Here is a 22,892-nt window from a genome sequence, read left to right as displayed (position 1 = left end):
GAAAGTATGCTTAGTCAACATTAATTCATTATAGTACAAATAGAATAATCCAATTATTGAACCAACTGGTCATATTGTGAGAAGCTTAAATTCTTGTTGATGGAATCCAAAGTAATTAACAACAGAGATCAATTCATCAATTATTCTAACTACTATATTGAGGATATTGTAAGTGACCACAAAAACATTGTCTGATTTTTGTGGGCTTTTCTCAGAGCAAACAATCATAGCTTAAAGGATGATTTATGAGTTCAATCTGTTTCTAATTTTCTATCAAATTGAGAAGAAGAAAGAAGACTCTTTCTTCTTCTCAAGACACACTGGTGGTCACTTTAAATCATCGATGTTGATAATAATATGAATAAAATAATTTAGAACAGTAAGGCAACATGGCAGTGTTTGTCACACTACTCAAATAATGCCATCATTATAATAATATAAAGAGTTAACCAGTATTTATTACAATCATTTCATAACTAAATAAATTCACAAAGCAAGACATAAATAAATATTCTAATCTTGATATCGCTTAAAAAGTATATACGTATTCCCAAGCCTGCAATTCCGGCTACATTATAAGGCATATTCAATTTTGAAAAAACAATTGTTATATTTCAACATACTACACAGAAATGCACTATTTTATAAATTTTAAATTATTCACAAAATTATAAATTTTAATCCTACCTACAGTCCATTCGGGTTAAGAATGAGGTCAATCCCATTATCTATTTATAAGATGCATTCGAAAGTATGCCTTCAACAAATAAATATTATATGGATACAGGTGTAGGAGCAATATCGTCAGCATCAGCAGCGTATCGATAAGGGGAAATGCACAAAAATATAATTATTTATTCATATCAGAATTTTGGGAGCAACATCTCGTCATCAGCGGCTCATCGAAAAAGGGGAATTCCGCAGAAATATAATTATTTACATCGGTATTATAGGAGCAACATCGTGTCGTCAACAGCTCATTGAAAAGGGGGAATTCCACAGAAATATAATTCTTTATTTATATCGGTGTCATGGGAGAAAAATCACGTCTTCAATGGCGCATCGAAAAAGGGGAATTCCACAGATATATAATTCTTTATTTACAGGGGTATAACGGGAGCAACATTACATCATCAGCGGCGTATCGAAAAAAGGGAATCCCGCTGAAATATATTTCTTTATTTACATCGGTATTGTGGGGCCAAACGCTCTTATAAGCATACAATTTATCTAGTTTTTTTTGGCATGACCCCAATTATTAATGATTAAGAATGAATTTTATAAAATTACACCAATAAAAGGCAGCGCGGGTAGGGAGCGGCTAGTATATATTGCTTCATTATTCGTGAACAAACTGTTCTATCACTAAGTTCATATTCAGGAAGGATCTTTTGGAAAATACACAAAACAGTAAAATAATTATAACATGTTTTTAAATTTTACTTAGATTCATTAGGTTTATCGTAGCAGCGGGGGATAATTATTGTGTTCACAAGCCAAGATGATGTCAAGAGCTATCCACATCCAGTGTATATAAATAACAAAGTAATGTTATATGATCAAGTAGATATAAAAGGGATATTTTGAGAACTGTGGCGAAGGATGGAAGGATGTATGGGGGGTATGTGATTGATTGTATTAAAATTAAGCACATTGTAAAGGACGAAAGAAGAAAAGAGGTAGAGAATGAGAAGGAGAAATGAGGAAAAATTTAAAATATTGTTCCCCTTCTGTATTCTATTAAATAAATAGAAATAAAAATATATATATTATTTAATTAAATTAATAATAGTCTTGTCAGAAATTGCAAGGGCTCAATATATTCAAAAATAATAATTAACAGTAAAACAGTTTACGGTGACATTCTCGCGTTTTCTTTTCGTGCATATGCATTAAATATAATAACTGATTACTGTTATCATTTTTTGACTATAGCCAGGTCTACGGACAATATTAATTAAATTCTTAACGCGAACGGACGGTCATTATTGTTTGTGGCAACCCTATTTCAATGACGTGAGTTCATTTTATATCTTTATGTATGTCATAAAGCGTGGTGGGCGAAGGCCTATGCCGGTGCTGGCGTCGCTACGCAGTCAGAGCCACGAACTGGTGGAACACGTCCAGGATGTGCGGGTCCAGGTCTTGCGTGAACAGCAGCGTCTCCAACGTACTGCTGTACTTCTGAACCTGCTCGTGATGCTGTAAACATATACTTTTGATTACAATATCATATTATATTTTACGTGTTGTTAACAGGATTGTTTTAATCAATAAATTGTAATAATTATTAATTAATTTAAATACACGTAACTTGTACAACTTAAAATTTTCTTTATTCAACGCTACATCTCTTATTGAAGGTAAGTTAAGTCTACACCACTTTTTCAGATGACGTCTTAAGCCAACAGGCGAGAAAAACTCTGCGGAACTATATTTTTTAAGAATATGAAAGGATACATTTTATAAACATTTAAGTACTCTAGAGGCGATCACACATCCCAAGGCTATCGCGCTATCTTCTATGAAGTGATTGAAATTATAGTTACGCTTAGAATACAAACGTTCTTTGTTATTTTTTTTAATCTAGGAAGATATGTCAAGAAATTGTCTGCCGATCAAATGACACCAGAGACATCTCCATCGAAGAATCGTCTGTGGACAAACAGTCCGTCGGTCAAATGTGACCGGAGAGGTATCTGAAGATTTGTCTGTCGCCCAAATGTCCGCCCGCGTGCACTCACCACTAGGAAGACATGCCGCAGGCGCGCGACGGTGCTGCGGTACCAGTGCGTGTCGGGGTCGCGCGCGTCTGTGTCACAGCGCACCAGGTGCTCCGACAAGATCATGATAAAACGCTGGAACACGATCAGGAACAGCCGCTTCTGGTCCGTGTGGGCCATCTCCAGACGCTCCTCCATGCGCTCTACCGCCTGCGCACATTGCATGCACAAGTTAAAAAAAACTTTGCGACATTTTAAAAAAGGCAAAAATGTTTTACCCTTGCGATAGGATAATTAAGACAGTTCAGTCGGGTGAGCTGAGGCTCCTGTTAGAAATATTCTTCGATGTCCAGGGTAGCAGTCGTCGACATCGAAGCGGAGGACTACATAAGGTGTCATAAATCAACGCCAATTCAAATTGTGTGAGCAAAAAGTTAATTTTAATTTTTTTTATCGTGATTTTAATTAATTGCTATTCAAAAATGTATACTATTTTTTTATAATATCCTCCTTTGAACATTATCTAAACAGGTGCGATTTGATTTAAAGCAATAATATAGTAATTATTTTGTAATTTCTAAATAACTATATATGGTTGTACAAAATATACTTTATAAAACCATTATTTACTTTAATGGATTTTTTGAGAAACTTAATAATGCTTAAATAATATATAATAATAATTAAGTCTTATAAATATAACCGTGAATGATAAATAAGCCAAATTGACCTCTTCTGTTGGTTTGTCTTGATCTTTCTTTTTCTTTGTTCCACTTTCATCTTCGGAATCCGAGCTGCTTGAATCTGCCCTCGCTAAGGCCTCCCTGGCTTCTTGAAGCTCAGCACCTATCATTACATACATTAAATGTATTATACCGTAATATATAAACTAAACGCGCTGAAACTCTGTTGGGAATGAATACCCGACCAAAACATCACTCATCTGATTGAGAGTGTTCCAGATAGGCTCAGAGAGTGCATACGAAGCAAAGGAGGTCCTACTCGATACTAAAGAAAAGCTCCCGGCAAGTTTATTGAAAACAAACAGTAACTATAAAAGTTTTTATTGACAGTCTACTTAGTGCTCATTTTCTCTAAAAATGTGTATTTGAGTGTATTGCGATAAAATTAAACAATTCAAACGTTATTTTGTGTTTACTTAATGTGTAAAACCCTAATTCAACATCGACTAATTGTAAAATTTTAATAATCGTGTATGCACATAAATTAAGGGGCAAAATGATGGAGGGCCCTCTTTTGTTTTGAGTAGTATATTATACTACATTGTCATATCGTATTTATTATATATATGCTATATACATATGTATGTTTTGTGCACGTTAACAACCCGTTATTTGTCTTTCTACTCTTTCCATACTATGATTTTCTGGAAGAATTTGTCTGGTATGATAAGACCGCCCACTGAATTTTTTTTTCACTATTATGCAAATATGTATATATTTTCTAGCGGGTACAATAAAGAAAATTAAATTACATTAATTAATAATTTTAAACCTACACATATACATTCTTGTTTCTCGGTCACCCCATAACTTGAGAGACTTTACTGATTGCATTCATATCTTTATAACTTTGCTGACGTTTTCTAGAAGTTTCTTATTGAAAAAGACGTTTAGAAATGTTCAGAAAATGTATTTACACTATTGAATCTTTTGCGCATTTGAAAGTTCGCTCTAAGCTTCGCGCCTAGCAGTTTCGCTGTCTGTTTAATTAATAATATATATTTTATTTATCTTTAATATTTCTTGCAATATTTTCATAGAAAAAGTAACAAAGTATAAGGGTTTAAGAAAAATAAATTTCAGGTGATGTATTTTATGAACTACCCCAGTGGTGTTGCGCCGGATTACATTATCTATTCCAAAATTCTATTTTATACTGTGCTGTTATGGCCTTTCTGTATTATTATTTATGTTTTTAATAATTTTTATCATTAGTTTTGAGCCTTTTCGTATAAAATTTCTCAACATAATAATAAATAGGCAAGTAAATACTTTAAGTAATAATATATACTCACTAAGTTTAGAGACGTGTTTATTCATTTTGTCGATGGTCAGATGCAGGATCTCCCAGAGGTAGGAGTGCGTGAAATAAGGCGCCATGTCCTTGGAGAAAAGCCAGGTGGCGACGGCACTGCACTCCACCACCTGCGTCTTCAGCATCTTGTCTACTAGGACGCACACCATGAGAGGATGCCGCTGCCACAACTCCCACACGTTGCGCAGCACGCAGATCTGTGCCTCTTCCGATTCCGCCAATATCTAGAACGTTTGAAATTTAAATAATTCAATGTACAAGCCCAGAAGTGCAATTCAAATGAACATTAAAAGTTTATACTATCCATTAGTATTTCGGAAAAACAGGTACATTGCATCTGATAATAGCATAGCAACCGATCAAATTAAATGTGATACCCAACTGTGATAATATCTACAAGTTTAATTAGTAAAAATGGTTTAAGCAATAATTTAATTGTGATAAAAAATGAGAAGCCTAATACCTGGGATATTTGAGAAGTAAAATAAAGGATGAAAGGTGATGACGATGAAAAAAAAGGTAACTAAAAATGAATGAGCATGTAAGATCTTGTGAAGTATATCAGAAGACTGAATGAATGATCTTAAGAAGACTGAAAGATGATTAGAGAAATACAAAAGAAGGGTGTGGAATAATTAATTAAAAATTGTTGAATGCTTTGTCACTGAACGAGATAGAAGATAATGAGGCGCCAAATAAAAAAAAGTTTTAATAAAGTTTCATTGTCACCAGCTAATTTTCTTAGTTTCTACAAAGAAATCTTAGCTAAACGCCTTAAGAACTCTGCCACACCAAACCTGAAAGTATAATAGGTCGCGTCTCGAGGGCTCATGTGATCAGTCACTTACGTGGTATCCGCCTTAATGAGCTAGGATCTTGACGGCCCTAAAATCTGGGGAAAAATTTTAAGCCAGAAAAACTCTCTGCAACAGTTACTGAAATGGGACCGAAAGTTTCTCGAGTGGCGAACACGTCTCCAATTGACGCGGCGTTTGTAGGCAGCCCACTAGATGGACCGTCGACACAGTTAAGTCCACGAGTAGTCGCTAGATGCGGGCAGCACAAGTCTGGTCATTACGAACTTTGGGGTTGGTCTGACTTGCAGCGGGCGTCTATAACGGCTGACACGAAGATGATAGATAAATATGTTAATATATAATTGTAGTTGTTACCTTGAACACGTAATGAAATTTGGATATGGCGGCGAAGCTGTGCGAAAGACTCTTGCTGCCGAGGTTGAGGAGGGTTTGCACGAAGACATCGATCTTGAGCGGGTTGTATTGCGCAGCGTGAGTAGAGGGTGCGTCGCTCTCCCGGAGAGGGTTGGGCAACTCGCGGAGGACGTTGAGGGCCTCCTCCGGCGTGCACTTGTTACGTACACACACCACCAACCGGTGAGCAGCCTCCGTGCCGGGCAAAGACGCTATATTAAGAAAAAAATGTTTAAATTATTTCTTTTTCTTTTCCCAAATTAATACCGGTTTAAAATCAAAATTATTAATTTTCCCATCATCACTTACTATCATCATTTCAGCCAACAGATGCCCACTGCAAGGAACAGTCCTATCGGCCCCAATGGGTTACAAGTGCGATGTGTTCCGCACACTGCCATTTTATACGAGCAATTCTTCGAGTTACATCAGTGATTTTGGTTCTTTTCCGGTACGCCTTATATCTGATTCGATCTCGCAACAAAGTTCCAAGTTTAGCCCTATCCGTTGCTCTCTGGATGAACTTGAGGCTTCTTTAAAACTCATCGTCAACGATCCGTAAGTCATCACCGATAACACACGCTAGTCAAAGTTGTTTCAAAATGTTTCTTATGTTCTTGAACGCTGCCAAGTTCGAGTTGGTTTCAAAAACAAAGTCTTAGAAAAAGTTTAACTATACATTGTTTTGACCTGGTTACGTATTTTCCCGACCACTGCCACTAAAAAATAACAGAACTTCTACAGAAAATAAATCCTTTATGACTAGTAGCTATAAATATATTTTTTTCTTCCCCGCAATGTATTATCGTTATATCCGAGTCTATGGGGCAGTGTGAACACAGCCTTAGCAGAGATGTTCGCAGCGATAGCGCTGAACAATACCGGAGACGGCGTTGCGTAAAGCGCAGTGAGCTGTTTCATATCAGCGCCACGTTCGCGGGCGTGAGAACTCCGGTCCAATTCATTAGCCGAAGCGAAGCAATTAGACCTTAAGTGATCTTGCGTAAACTTGCCGTAGTAAATTTCAAGTTGACGCTTCAATACCATTTGAAATTCAAAATAAAATAAAACTGAGATAATGAAATTCAATTAAAAATACTCAATGTCGATATGAAGTCGCTGAAAGCGCAATACCAGTTATTGTGACGACCTTTGGAGGATGCCTTGCCTTAAAGTGGGCGTTCATCAGATTATATAATGATTACACTTTCCCTTAATATATTTATTACTAGTGAAACGTCGAAGTGATTAATTGTAATTTTTCAATTCATCAATTAAATGGATATTATGCGGTACGGTAGAAGTGAAATTGTCGTAATGCAAATAATTGTCGCGGGTGGTCAAACGCGTGGTAATTGCAACGAGATATTACTGTCGTGTGCGCAACGATTTACGCTACATTTGTTGCGCTTGACTAGTTCGCTTTCCTAGCTTCACATGGATATGGACGTGCCATGTAAAATTTTCGTAAATACGTGCATCGAGTGTAAATAGCTAATAGCTGTAGGCTTACATACAAATGAATTAGGTAGTCTATACATTTGTGGTGACAAAGATTTTCTTTTGGTAACAATACCAAAGCTTTTGATTCATTTGCCTAATGAAACAGATTGATAAACATTATTGATACCATATTTTGGTGTACCTATAGTCATCACGAAGTTATAACATATGCCTTTATCATTTAACTGTCCCACGCCCACATGTAGCTTGCACTGTCTTTTGTGGGTCTAATTTTATTAAATACATTCTTGGTAATTTTTATACAACAGAGATATAGTTCAAAAAACTACAGATGTTAGAATTTCGTAAATTTCATTCTTGGCTTACTTTTACTCGGGAAAGAGAATATTCGTACGAAATTTCAAGCCTTTAAACCTTATGACTCTAGAGATATCGTGATGAGTCAGTAAATAAGTGGAATGTCTTATACATACATATATAGATTACAATTGTTTCATTTGTTAGTTCACCAAATAAGATTACACAAGAACAAATTACTGGTAAACATAAAAAAAACATAGTACAAAACAATGTCCATTTTAAAATTAAAAACAATAATTACAATAAGATAATTGATCAATGAATCTCTAAAAATATCTGTTAGTAATATATTTAAAACGTTCATTGCAACGTACTATACCAAGGTCGTTAAAGAACTATCAGGCAATAATTTTAGGCATTTTAAATCAACAGAGCCCAGGGGATTCGTAAGTCTAATTAGATTTTCAATAGGCAGGTCACAAAGCGAGCAGAATAGTTCGCCACATGGGCTTTAAGCTTCTGGAGTGTACGTTCCTCCACATGGTGCATACCATGACCTTGTTAAAGTCCTCAGATGATGCTGGATGTAGGTACTTTCTTATTGGTCCTGTTGGAAGTCTATGGGAAAGGCCCATGTCCAAGAGTGGACTTCCTACAGCAGAAATGATAATGATTCTTCGTAAGAATATTTGTTAAAAATGTATTGGGTTAGTGAATTATATCTGGTCATTGGTATGCTTATTATTTGACAAATAAACATTCCACGTTCGACAACCAACAACAAGTGTCGCGAAAAGGAAAGTGCGCACGCGACGAGTTACATGCCCGCTGTTTTGCACACACACCGAGCACATTTTACACTTTCTGTGCATATGAACTTGAATTTATTATTTAGTATATCACGATATGCAAGTCATCGTTTACAACCAAATACATTCATTGTTGTTCGATTCTTAGAAGCGGTCCAGCTTTGCGCAAAAACTTGCGAAGACTTACAGTACCGCGTCTCTGTACTCAGCCCTTGTCTTTCCACGGGACCTTCGAGTTTATGACGCAGCCCATTTATTTGAACTAAAATATGGCTTCCCTCGGTAGGTGGCAGGGGACCTACCTGAATTTTTTGTGTAATTATATTTAAAATATATCTTTACGGTTTCCTTTTAAATACGTATTTATTTGCGATTCTATCAAGTTACTCCACCCATGCTTTATATAAATAAAGCTAGCAAAATACCGGTTATAATAAAAATGTCGATATATCATAGTTCTTTTAATAAATTTCTATAATCTATGAAAAAGTACATAGATAGTTTGTATCTTATGTTACCAATACACACATATAAAATGCGTGTGTATAACATCTAGTTTTTAGGGTACCGTACTGCTTTATTTATTACCTAAAAAGAAATATTTAAATTGAAAAACTTTTATGCCAGTAAACATTTACACTTACTTTTTATATGTCAATTATTTTAACATTATAAATAATAAGCTACCACCGGCACGGAATGCTGATTTACTGAGAAGAGCCAGTAGAAACACAATAGTTTTTTTTAAATTTAATAATATTTGATTTATACAGCATAATATCTGAGTGAGTGAACAAACCGAGTTCCACGTATTTCGATCAAATTAAATCTCCTAAAAGCGAGATTTAAACATATACTTTTGATTTTGATCCAAAGTAAGAAAATAAAGGTAAGGACATTTTGTGGAACTGCATTATAACATTTGCGTACACAGACCCATGAAGGAATTGTTATATTTTTAAAGACGAAATTTAGGCGTTACGAGTTTATTTCTACTTTGTCTATCACTATTTTTACATAAGTATTTATAAGATACATTGTATATTTTTATTTTAAAACTTTTAGTTAATATTTATGAAATAACCAATTAATACGCATAAAACTTTTTCGCCAATGTTCTATTCTTTACAGTTTATAGAACAAAAAGATTATGATCGATCGTTTGATTTAAGTTATACGAAGAATCATTAACGTGGAGGATACGGCCCCCGTTAAGTACAGTTGCCATATTTCCTGCGGTGCCTCCAAACGGGAGATAACATCACGACCGTTGCACAATTCCGTTAAAGTTACACAATCGCCTGGCGCAGTTGGTGCACATACTAATGATCATTTTTTTAACACTTGAAGTACTCAATTACAACATCAATAGCTACTTCAGAATAATAAGTCCATCATCATCATCATTTCAACTTGTCTTTACGTCTACTGTTGATCATAGACCATTCCTTAAATTTGTAATAGGTCCTGTTGTCGTCCCACCTTTTCAGCGGACGTAAACCAAAACGTTTCGCTATATTTATTGTGGATCCACGTTTAGGCACAACGATAAAGTTTTATTGGAAGTGGTAAACATACGAAAGGTTCATTCAGCTTATTCACAGTAAACAATTGTAGAGAAAACGGAGTATAAACCTTCAGCGGTAGTAAAGCGAGCAGGTCAAGCACACTAAAGGTTAAGGACTACAATAGAAGTCTCGACTAGTAACATTCATTATTTTCACAAGGAATCGAGCACTTTGGCTACTTAGACGAACGCTCCATGAAGTGATTAGCACCTAAGTAGAACCTCGGCTTTGGCTGTCACACGAATAAAACGTTAGTATTCCGATTCAAGGCTGCCAAAGAGTGGAAACTAGGCTCGGTTGGTTTCTATCATTATTATACCACTATACGTATACTACCTAAGTAGGCAGCGCCGGATAAAAGGGGTGACCAACTCGCAAAATTTAAAATATTGAGATACAAAAATAAAATATTTTTGTATTAATTTTTGCTAAATAGCATTACTAGCGTAAGTTGCTTTGTATGCTACGGTAATAGCATGATGTTATTCTATTTTTTGCATCACATGTAGTAAATAACTATTGTATGTTTCTCACGAATGTTCCTTCCGCCACTTCCTCACTCAGCGCTAATGCTTATTAAAATGATATCGATCATACTAGATAGAAGCGTTGTTGGAGTTTTTCCCGCTAGTACTCCTCCCAGCGGTAACACTTTCCGAAGTGTTAGTAGTAATATTTTCCAGGTAATAGCAACCGGTCAAGCCTAGGTTCGACACTCTCAGGCGTCCTTGCGACAGAACGCTAAGCGCCACTAACGACACCGACGTGTGGTCCTTAAAGAATAGAGTTCCTTCATTACTACACATCTGGTAGCATAAATAATACTATGTCTCTACACTATTACCTTATTATTAACTATTTAACATTCCTCTAATGCGTAATTTTGATTTTCGCCTTTTTAGTTTTTTTATGTTCTTTTATTGAGGAGACGTCAAAATGATGTTATTGACCGGGTCGCTTGAAACAAAGCTATGTACATAGGGGCAACTAATCCAGTGTCAATAGCGCGTAGCCCAAAGTTTCCGCGAATTGTCTGCGGGCAAGTGGGGTGCCGTGCTGTGCGGCGGCGAACAGCTCGCGGCATCAGTCCGCAGCACGTTGCGCGCTCGCGTCACGCATCTTCGACTCGGTGCGAAAATACGGACGTGATTCAGTGAACAGAGATGCGATCCGCCCTCATCTGCGTTTTCTTCACACTACTTGTGAGTTTCGAGTTTTTCATGTTTAACCGACCGTGAAAATGAATCGCACGGAATTTGAAATTATTGAGATATTTCAATTGTACGTACCGCAGTAGTAATATAAATAGCAAGTAACTTAAAGTGACTTTTAGAACCAGTTATCCACTCATTAATTATTTAACAACCGATTTGTTGTTTCAAATATCACATGTAAAAATTTAAAACAAGTATTTTAAAAAATAAACACTTCTAGCAATTTTTTTGGATTATTTATACCGCAACGGTAAAAATAAATGGAATTATGTATGTAAAATATATATGTTAATCAATAATTATTTAAGAAAAAACTTTTATTACATTAATAACGTAATATTTTTAGACATATTTTATATACCATGTCGTAGCATAAATTTTCAGCATTGTGTAATGTGTACCTTGGAAACAAAATATTTAAATACATAAATATATCTCGATAAAAAATATTGTCATAATTAATTATATTTAAATATGACAATATTTTTTTAAATCTTTATTTTATTTATTAAATTACAATATATCATTACCAATTATCATTTATTAAAATACCATAATCAAATTATTCTTTGAAATTTCGTAATATTTTTGTACAGCCTTGAATAAATATTAATCTAAATAATATTAATTATAACAACGAGCCCTTTATTACAAATTAAGTTAAAGAAAGTAAAAGTCATGCTACGATAAAAGATCTTTGACCATGGAGTGCCTCTTGGCATAGACCTCTATTGTTTTAGTCTTTCTGTTATAAGACAGTAGTCTGGTTCTCCTGCGGGCATCAATTGTAGTGAGAAAAGAATTATAATTTAACATGTTTTAGGTTATATATAGGTTAAATAGACTCCTGAAAATTTTGTACATCTCTGCTTTCTTCAAGGGTTCAATAGTATAAAAAACTCATGGCGTTAAGTAAAAAAATTCACTTCACTGGCGTCTGCAACATAACGGCGATTCTCAGGCTCTGGAACCATCGTGATAGCATAACAAGGGTTTAAGAGATAGCGTGAACAACTTATATTCCTGAACGGGCTATTCGAAATTAAACAATGTTGGAACTTGTTGGGACTGCGGTAAAAAAGGTTCCCAATGGAGTTACCGGAGTCTCTCGAGCAGTGAAGAGGGTAAGCACCAAGAAGGTTTAGTGGATAGGAACTCCACATAACCCTCCTCGTAGGCAGGGTATCTTGAACACTCAACAGATATCTCCCGGATTAAAAAAATGTCAGAACACAAATCCTAAGGTTAATTAAGGTATATCATATTTACGGACAGTATTGATGTTAATTCGATCGATAAATAAATGTGTTAACGTTGACATAGTGCAACAAGAATGGGCACCAAAATCGCCTGACCTATATCTTCACGACTAATTTCCCACAAAGCATATCGCGATTTTTACTGGTATGAAAACTAGAGACAACGACCTCGTTCCGTGCTATTGTAATACTGTGATTTTCTCAAGCCGCGATTGACATTATTCTGAACATTTTTTTTTCTATACTCGGCTTATCTGCCAATGGTTCATGATACCGAGCATCGAGCAACACCGCCATAATAGCTCATTTATTTTAACACGGTCCAAATATTCACACACTATATTAGTTTGTTAGCATTTCATTGCTTTTACAACTAGTTTAATAGTATTAAGACGTACAGGATGTTAACACAAATTGATCCATCATTCTTAACCGAATGCAAGATGCAAAAAAAAACCGACTTTTACCGCGTTTTTTTTCTAATATCTGTAGACCTATTATGGATGCCATTGCATCTTCGAATTTTTTCTCAAAACCTTGTTTTTTATATTTTAAAAATACCGAAAAAAATACAAGAAATTGCGTAGAGCAAGACATGAAAAAATTTTCTCTTTACCAAACCTTTAACCTATATGAAATATTGATTAAAACTTTTGAGATAATATATTGAATGTGTAAATAATATTGTTCATTTAAAATTTATACATTAAAATAAATACTAAAATTTTTTTAACCATAATTAATTCGCGCGCATTGATTTTATCTTATATTTATTATTATTATCTTCTTTCGATATATATTTCGATTTATTATGATATTAATATAATAATGTAAAGGGTATATAAATTATTGTAATTGATACATATCTTCACATTTATAAATAACTGTGCTATATATTAGCTTTCTTCGCAAAAATGTAAAATACTTCGCGGCGACAAATACGTAAGTAAATTTTAATATTATCCCCCTATTGAAACGTTAAATATGTATTATAAAAACTTTGTTTATATTACAAATTAACTATATTTTTATCATACCAACTCAAACTTTCTATGACGAAAGTAACTACCAAAAAATATCTCTTACTCGGGACATTTTAAGCAAATACCAGATTTATTATGTTAGAAGCAGCGGAGTGGAACTGCATCGTGGGGATGGTTCGGATCATCCAGCACGCAACTGCTGGCCGACACGCCACCAAACTCGCCGCGTGCCCAACTTTCCCGCCGATATCATTTTACTTTCAAACGCGCTTAAATATTTACTTTTTATGGAGAGAGAAAAAATTCCAAATGTCGCGGGGAAAATTGTAAAAACATGACTGTTTTTTCCATTAACCCTTTCGGTATTGTTGGTACACCAATGTACAAAACCAATGTAATTTATACCACGCCATTTGTTAAGTCTTTCGCTTTGGTTAAAAGCTCTAAAATCATGACAGAAAATCTGGCAAGTTGTGGAAAAAACTATTTTATACTTTTCTAAATGTGGCCGTGCTTAATTTTTGGATTACGTATAATCAAATCAGACGAGAATAAACATTGTTTTTTATCATTCTCAGTAACTCAGTCTGAAAAACTACTTGCTGAAGGGAGTAGAGTTCACTACGTTAAAAAGGGCGTAACTTGTAAAAAATGAAAATTGTATTGCGAAGATTCATTGCATTTGCCAATTGAAGGTCAAACAAGGTGTTGAAGATGCTATCAAAAAAACATGAAACAAAAACAAAAAAACTGTGTCAACAATGCGATATACCTTTATGCAAAAATTATTTTAGGCTTTATCATACTATATCATAAGTTGTATATATCTTTTGTAAGTGTACAAAAACACAAAATCATAATTTGCTGAATTGTACGGTTTTATAGGACTGTCGGTACAAATATGTACCAACAAAAAGTACGGATGGTACAACTGTTTATCAGTCACACCACCTGTCCCCCTATTTTTTAATTATTTTATTTATGATTTTTATCTCAACATATACCACAAATTAAAATTATTATACAAACTTTAATTTGTGGTATTTTTTTTGTGGTATTTGGATACCGTCCGGAAAGGGTACTAAATAAATTTAAAATCCAATTATTATCAAACGAAACCGGAAAAAGTAGTGATCAAGTAAAATTTCATAAATAAAATCACATTACCACTTAAGACTCGCAGTGTGAGAAATACTAAACTTATTTTCTTGTTGTTTATAAACACATTAAGCCAATAAATAAAATGATCACTTTAAAATCGTTTCATTAATTAGATTTTTATTTTGAATAGCGATACGGAAATTCCTTTTCGCAATACAAAGTTTATAATAACTAGTTAAAGAATTAACATCTTTTGGAGTAACATTAATGTTTGATATTTCTTTACAGACAAAGGAAGGTCATGTTGCGGGAGATGACTTCAGACCGACGCCTATACCATTGAACGAATGGCGGCCGGACGAAAGCCGTGGACGAGCGGGAACTCTCCACGAAACTATCGGAACCCCCCCTCCAGCCGCAATAGCTATTCCCGCACATTACTGGGAGGACGCATTACGACACAGTGTTTACCTTACACTTATCAGAGACAAGATAGATCAACTGATCGCGAAGGGCGACTTCATAGCTGCCGATAATAAATATAACACCCACGCTCCCAAGGAAGTGGACGATCAAGACCTATGGGAAAAAATTAAATCAGCTCCATTCGATAGAATTAAAGAAGCAGAGCCTACCAAGTACGGCGATGTCATGATATTAGCGAGAGGGAGATTAATGGAAGAACCAGGAGGATACAGATTTGCTGAAGACGAGAAATCACATAATAAATGCGATGACGATAAATGTCAGGACGGTGTCAAGGCGTTCTGGTCAGTTAAACGTGTGAGACAAAGGGATCAAGAAATTTCTCAAGGTAGATATCACTATGAGTTGACATTTTCCGTCATGTCGCAAATACCACGAAAAGAAAAACCTTTCGAGCACCCGATAAGAACTTTTACGGTTCAAGAAAGCAGTAATAACAGAGTAACCGTCCCACGTGTTTATAATAAACCTGAAATACCTGCTCCACAAATATCACGACCGGAAAGAGCTATTTGGTTTCACAAAAATATTCCACAAACACCCCATTACCGCAAACGACAGCATCACAGTGAATTAGACCGACTATTTTCTTCACTGTTCGATTACGATGATGAAAAACCGAGTTATGAAACACCTAGAATATATAAGCAAAGTCATTATCAACCATCATTATTCCAAAACTCTAAAATAGGCCATGTCGGCAGTTCGGAACAAAATGGTCAGATAAAAGCATTACCATATCCTTACAAACTTCATAATATTAAATATCATAGTCAACCTTTTACCACATCATCTATGGGTATTATTTATCAACACTCTTTGGAGCAAGAGAGTGGTGGCATAACTAACCCATACATATCACAAGCAGACTACGTACCTGCAGGTTTTAATAACATTCATAAAACGATGCACCCTGCAGTTTTACCAACGCCTTTGCCGCCTTTGACACCATCATCAAAAGAATCGCCAATCAAAAAGAGCAATGCCACAAGATATGATATGTTTGAAAATGTTACTAATCCGCTTGAATCGGGAACATATCATAAGCAATACAACAAAGCTAAAACTCCAGCAAAAGCAAGTTACTTCCCAGAACATTTACGACCGCCAATTTACAACGCACCACCAGGAGTGTTCGTCACGATGGACAAGAAGCCATTCAAACCAATGCCTCCACTTAAGATGCCAGCAACAAAACCGTTAAGGACGTATAAGCCCATCGATTTTCGACCGAGCCCTCAAGTACTCGACGTTCAATTTTCCGAACCTGATCCCTTATTCGATACTGCATTCCGACCGATGACTGTCAATTACGACGCTACAATCAATTCGACCGAAAAACCTTTAATATTAGAGAATAATGAAAAGTACGATAACAAAATACGTAAACCGGCTTTTACCGTTAAAAAACCTCAAAAGAAAAAAGAACATAAAACTACTACGAATACCCCTGATATTATTACAGCGCACAATAAACCCGAAAATGATGACGTAATGGAATGGGCAGATCTCTTAGGAATCTTTGCAAAAACTACGCCGATGGAATCTCAAAAGGAAAAAGAAATTGCAGTTGAGACGACGACACCGTTATCAATAGCTACGGTAACCGCAACGCTCGGTACAAAGGAGACAACTTCCGAAACTCCGGCAACGACAACGGCTACGCCTAAAATGAAAAAACGCACACGCCCACCGACCAAGTTTAATAAACCAGACAAAATTAAAAAGCACAAGAGGGTAACTACCACAACGACAACTACCACTACGTCAACTACCACAAACACTCCTGTTACAGACAAAATTACTGAAGTGAAAATAAAGAAAATAAGTCCCGATACGAAACAAGCTAGTACAACTCGCGAAAGTACCACAAAGTTACCATGGAAACCTTCCACGAAAAAAACGTTTACAACTCCATCTAACACCATTGGCACTTCTGCTACGACAAATCCCACTTCAACCAAAATAACAACAACAATTGCTACAACAACAACTACTGCGGTTGAAAATAAAACAACACCATCACTTTCCCGTTCAAAGAATGCCAATCGATTCAGACAGTCAACATTAATGCTAAAAGGAACTTCCCTAAAACATGACAGATGGAGTGTAACAAGTTCTGCACCTGAAAAACTTCGTGAGGCGTCGATACCTTCCTCTTTTAACACACACAGGAGAAAAGGTTCCAATTTCCACGGATACATATCGTCCACGCCTAAAAACACAGATGAAGAACGAAACAGCCATGACCACATTGATCATGGTAATAGCATAGAAAGCTCCACAAGCGCTAAAATGGACCTTATTACCAAAGACGACAAAATAATAACTACTACTACGCCCGTTTATGAAGAAACTGTAGATGAAGATATTTCAATGGATGTCGTGAATGATGATAAAAATAAAGAAGCCTATGAAGAATCAAGAGATCATAAAGAATATATATTCCAAAACATATCAGATACTAGTGATAACAAAGGAAATGAAATCATTGATACAGAAGATGTCTGGACCACTGAAAAAATTATTACCACAACCCCTAAAATCAAAAAATGCAAGAAAAAACATCAAAATCTTACAATAAAGGACGATAAAAAACTTTCTACAGTCAATGTGTCAAGTACTACGAACATACGACGTACGACAGCCGCACCAACAACTTCCAGTATGTTAGAAGACTTACTGAATGATTTTTCATTTGATGATTCAGAAACAAGCCAAACAACAACGACCAAAATGGATGTTATTCAAGAAGATGATGATCCACATGAAGAACAATTGGATGATGACTTAAAAGAACTACTAGATTCAATCAAAGAAGAAAATAAATATGAACAATTATCACACGATGAATACGACAATGACGAGGATGAAGACGATGATGATAATGAAAAAAATCCGATGTATGAAGACGAGGATATAAATTATCATTCAAGTGAAGACTCATTTAGTCACTTCAATGATGACAGAGAAGAAAATCGCCCGGTTACTTTGCTAGAATTGTTGGCCATGGAATAGACTGACAATTAGTGTTAAAAATTAAATACTCCTAATTCAGCTTTAATTTACAAGTTTTCTATCGTGATTAAGAAAGTTAATAATATGTGCCGACATTTTTCAAGCAATCATATACTATCGTGGGATATTTTCTGTTGTTCAATTTTTTTGTATTTTTGTAATTGTTATTCTAAGCTTTCAGTTTAAAAATGTAAATATTTGTAACATTAGTTTAGAGTAAGATGAATTAAAGTTATCTATTTTTACCAACAATAATGACTCTTACCTGCTCCTTCCATTGAATATTTATATATTGGTTCTGGTTTCAAAGGGACCAATGATGCTAAAGTTTCTGGAGTCATATCTTTGATTCGCTGATGATATGACAGTCTGTGGAAGAAAAAACATTTAATTGAGCTGTAACATAATGACAATCATTTGTTCACATAATATCCGCAAACGAAGGTTTAATATAAAAATATATGAATTTTTAATAAATACACAAACCTAAGGCATTTACTGAGAACTTCTCTAATGAATCTAGGTTTTGGATGCTCTCCATCAAGTTGAATACATCCTTCCCAGTCTTCCCATGACCAGCGGTATTGGAAGTTGCTCAGATGATAAGAAAACCAATTAACAAATCTGCAAACAGTAAAAATCATTGGTGTAATACAATATGATTAAAATAATTAAAGTACATAATGTTAATCAAACATCATTAATTGCATTAATGTAAAATTATATAAAATGTAAATCATAGCTTCCCATTCTTTCATAGACAACTGCTCCATTATATATTATAAGAAAAAACCCCACAATCTTAGAATCAGACATAAGTTTTCAACTTGCATAGACTTACCACCTATTCTAAACCAAATTAATGAGTTTATTCATTAATAATATAATAGGAAGTTTTTTTTTTATGGAAATAGCGCTATTTCAGAATAAACTCCCCAAAATGAATTACATATTTATAATGTACATTTTATAATGAATTTATATAAAATAATAATTTTTTATAAAAAAATGTTTTTTTTTATTAAAAGTAAAAGATTAAAATGAACTTCAAATAAATCCATCTAAAATTTTAAAACGCTGTAGATATATATACATATTAAATTTCACTACATAGTATATACTTTTATATTTATAGCCTAATTTTTTTTTAACAAATGAACATTCTACATATTCTTAAACTGTATCAATATTAAATTACTTGAAACATTATCTATTTCTATTTTTTCAAAAATTGACTATAAGAATGCATATTCACTTAGAAATCTCTACCAATGTAATGTACAAACATGTGTAGTTTAACATCTAACTATCAAAAGATACTTATCCATTTTAATCACTCATTTGCATTGTAGAATTTTTTTGAATAAAAGTTGTTTCCATAATAAACCAACTATTTAACTTATACTAAATATATTATTACTATATCTGATCTATGATTACAATCAACCTTATTTTTTAAATATAACAAACACCTACCTATCAAAGCAAGCAACATTCATAGTATCAATTCTCATGAACAGAATTTCTGTAGCTTGTGCCAATACTTGAGGCATAGTAGATGGTTGAAGCTTACACAACTCAATAAAGATTGAACCGTAACAAATTTCCAAATATCTCGGAACCGGTAGGTTAAATAGCTCTGCAAACATGACTTCCACTATGCAATATTCCAAAGGAATTTTTGCTTTATATGGAAAGCATAAGAGTTGTGCTGCACATTCTTTCCGTTCCAGATGATATGCCTCTATAATATTGTGCAAGTGTTCTTCAATCAAAAACCTTTCAATAGAATGAGCTCCGGGTAAAACTGGTCCATCCGGACAGTCTGTATAGTCAAACATTCTGAATATAACTCTTGGCATGGGATAAGTATCTCCATCATTGTGTGGTGGAGGCTGCAATGAAAAAAATATAAATTAGATTCTGAACAGTAATAGCCCAGTGGTAGTGGACTGACACTTGGTCTTGCATTTGATTCCTAAGATATTTTCTTAGGTAATTCACACTGTGCATTAATTATATAGAATTACCACTGCCCATAAGTAAGTTTCTAGAGGATGGTTAGCATCCTCTGTATAGTATAATACACACTGCAATTGCCAAACCACCTACCAAGTGTGCCAGTTATGATATATCACCACAATTTCTTTGAGAGAGGAATATGCCTCACAGTGGGCATCTATGGTCAGAATTAACAATCAGATTCTGTTTTTATGGTAAAATAAAGGTACTAAATATATGCTTATTTTTGTATATATATTTTTAAGTAAATAATTGTTTTGCCGCTTATGTAATTATTTTGTATACTTATATTTTGTTTTTATTTAATAGATATTTCTACTTGACAGCAGTAGTGATCCCTACTTGTGATCATCTGGAAAAAACACTTAGTAATAAGACTGTCTATTGTTATATTGGTAATATTTAGACAAGTCATAATCATTTAAGTGTTATACCTATTACCTTTGTACAGAAGTGGTATAGAAAATATTGTCTATATTATATTTTGACCAGACTAGTTTGAATTTAAATTTTAAGTCATCATTCATCTTTATCATTTTAGCCTTAGGATGTTCATAACTAAACCTAGGCCTCCCACATACAGTTAGGATAACATTGATTGGAAGCAATGTCTGTTTCCATTGTTTTGGTACAACCCTAATAACATCATCTGATCACCTTGTGGGTGAACATCCCTTGTCTGCATTACCCAGTCCAAGGTCTAGACTCTACAATTGTTATACAGCTGTTTATAGGAAAGATAAGTTTTATTGGAGGTTATGAGTTCTAAACAATATTCTAACATAGGTAGTAAAAATTGTGGAATTTATACTTGAGTATTAGCAGAAAATATCCATAAATTTCAAATAATTCTGTTTAAATTATAATACAAAGTGTGCTTTAAATGACATCTATTACAAGAAACTACAAGTTACATATGGAACAATTGGTTAACTTTGTGCCTAATAATATTTTCAATTTAAGTATAAATATTTCATGTCTGTTATACCTGTATGCTAGGAAGAGTATGTTGTAATGCTTCACAAAGGATGGAATCAAATGCAAGGTATGGTCTTGGAATGTGTTTCTCAGACCAATTGTCTTGTCTTAACTTTTTGATCTGGGCCCAAAGGCAGTCCAAGTATTCTTCCTGCAGATGAGGCGAATCTGCAGACCACACTTTTAACGCTGGCCAGTGCTTTTTGCTTCTCTTATTTAAAAACACTTCTATGGTGACTAATAAATGATCTAATTGTGATTCTTTTTTCTCATATAATTCTCTTCCAACCCAAGGTAAGGTGGATAGAACTGCGAAAACAAACCAATCTCTTCTCACTTGAGGAACTCCATCCTCATTGGCACAGTCTACTAAAGTTTCTAATAGAGTCAGCAATGAAGATGCGGCGAGTACGTGGCAGTTCACTAGATCTGAAATGAAACGCAGACAATACCTTGCCGCGTTCCACTTGCCAGTTTTCAAATTCTCTTTGAATGTCTTCACAATATAATCTACAAATTCACCACCAAAATTATAATTTTTCGCGTTTAACAAACCAACTAATGTGGCATATATTGTACATTTCTCTGGCATACGAATAGCACAATCGGTAAGAATGCGAAGAATCTTAACACGAAAAGTACTTAAATCTGCTTCCAAAACACTGGCTAAACCTTCTAAATTGCTCTCTAAACTTGAACTACTTTTTTCGCCAACTCTAAGTATAAGAGATTCCAATCTATCCTCGATTTCTTGGTTTTCTGAAACCCGACGCCTTTTCCGGTGAACACGATCTAAAACCACAAGAATATTGTACTAAAGTTTTCGGTGTATTTACACTGTATATTTCAACATAACCTTAAAACTGAATTTGTTTTACCATATCCATCCTCTTCTTCGTGAGCTCTTCTTCTATTCATAGTTTTGTTCTGCTAAAGTAATGTAAAACTTAGTTTAAAATACTATTTAACCAATTGATTTGAAACTTGAAAAAAAGCTACTGTCGTCGACGCAACGAAAATAATGCAATCAACAAATTCAACATAACTATGTTCACAGATAATAAATTAAATTATAACAGAGCTAAAGTATCAGAAGTCAAATTTTATTTCAGGTTTTTCTTAATGATTTAATGGACTTCCGAAAAATAAACAATGTACACCAGAGATTACCAGGATTTTTTTTACATGAACGACTTTAAAAATTTAACTGATTCCCGTGGATCTTCTGCACCAAGATTTTACTGCATGTCCAAAACTTGACTAAATAATGTTAAGTTTAGATCACAAAACATTGTACTGAATATAGAATATGCAAGTTTTTGCGACAGTAACTGAGTTTCTTAAATTTATATCGGCGTATATAAGTGAAGTCGAGTCAACAACCCTTGAAGGTCTACTTATACCAATATGGGAACTGAGGATGTATACTAACTATACTGGATTCAGACAAAAAACCTTTAAAGGAGTAAAAATAAAATCTAAGAAATTATTATTATTACTATACATGTTACTTTTCCCTTTCAGGATAAATGTTTTAGTATTGTCGTCCATGCTAAGAGCAAAGCCGAGCTTATGAACTTATACAAACTGATGTTCCTTCATCATTTTATGACAAGGACAGAAAACGTTTCCTTTTTTTTCTTTGTCTACGTTAATTATTTTTTATTGTGATATTGAGATTAATATTTAAATTAAAAT

The 22,892-nt window shown here is 34.4% G+C and overlaps 2 protein-coding genes across 2 annotated transcripts; one reads left to right on the top strand and one right to left on the bottom strand.

Moving 5' to 3' along the window:
- Positions 1 to 1,807: 1,807 nt before the first annotated feature.
- Cbp80 (Nuclear cap-binding protein subunit 1) lies at positions 1,808 to 22,220 on the bottom strand. The gene is made up of 10 exons (XM_068766450.1): positions 22,073 to 22,220; positions 21,205 to 21,986; positions 19,671 to 20,089; positions 18,681 to 18,818; positions 18,460 to 18,563; positions 5,954 to 6,204; positions 4,762 to 5,005; positions 3,454 to 3,569; positions 2,745 to 2,933; positions 1,808 to 2,202 (listed from the first exon to the last, which is right to left on the bottom strand). Exons 1-10 carry the CDS (start codon positions 22,110 to 22,112, stop codon positions 2,089 to 2,091), a joined length of 2,397 nt encoding a protein of 798 aa, XP_068622551.1. The 5' UTR covers positions 22,113 to 22,220; the 3' UTR covers positions 1,808 to 2,088.
- LOC137923254 (uncharacterized) lies at positions 11,297 to 18,194 on the top strand. Its single transcript, XM_068766449.1, has 2 exons — positions 11,297 to 11,335; positions 14,979 to 18,194. Exons 1-2 carry the CDS (start codon positions 11,297 to 11,299, stop codon positions 18,192 to 18,194), a joined length of 3,255 nt encoding a protein of 1,084 aa, XP_068622550.1.
- Positions 22,221 to 22,892: the final 672 nt, after the last annotated feature.

The sequence above is a fragment of the Battus philenor genome, unplaced genomic scaffold (assembly GCF_028537555.1).
Source record: "Battus philenor isolate CCGP_79_NKW_IND1 unplaced genomic scaffold, ilBatPhil1.0.hap1 SCAF_21, whole genome shotgun sequence".
Taxonomy (NCBI): domain Eukaryota; kingdom Metazoa; phylum Arthropoda; class Insecta; order Lepidoptera; family Papilionidae; genus Battus; species Battus philenor.
The sequence above is the reverse complement of the archived record's forward strand: the minus strand, read 5'-3'. Positions and strand labels throughout refer to the sequence as shown.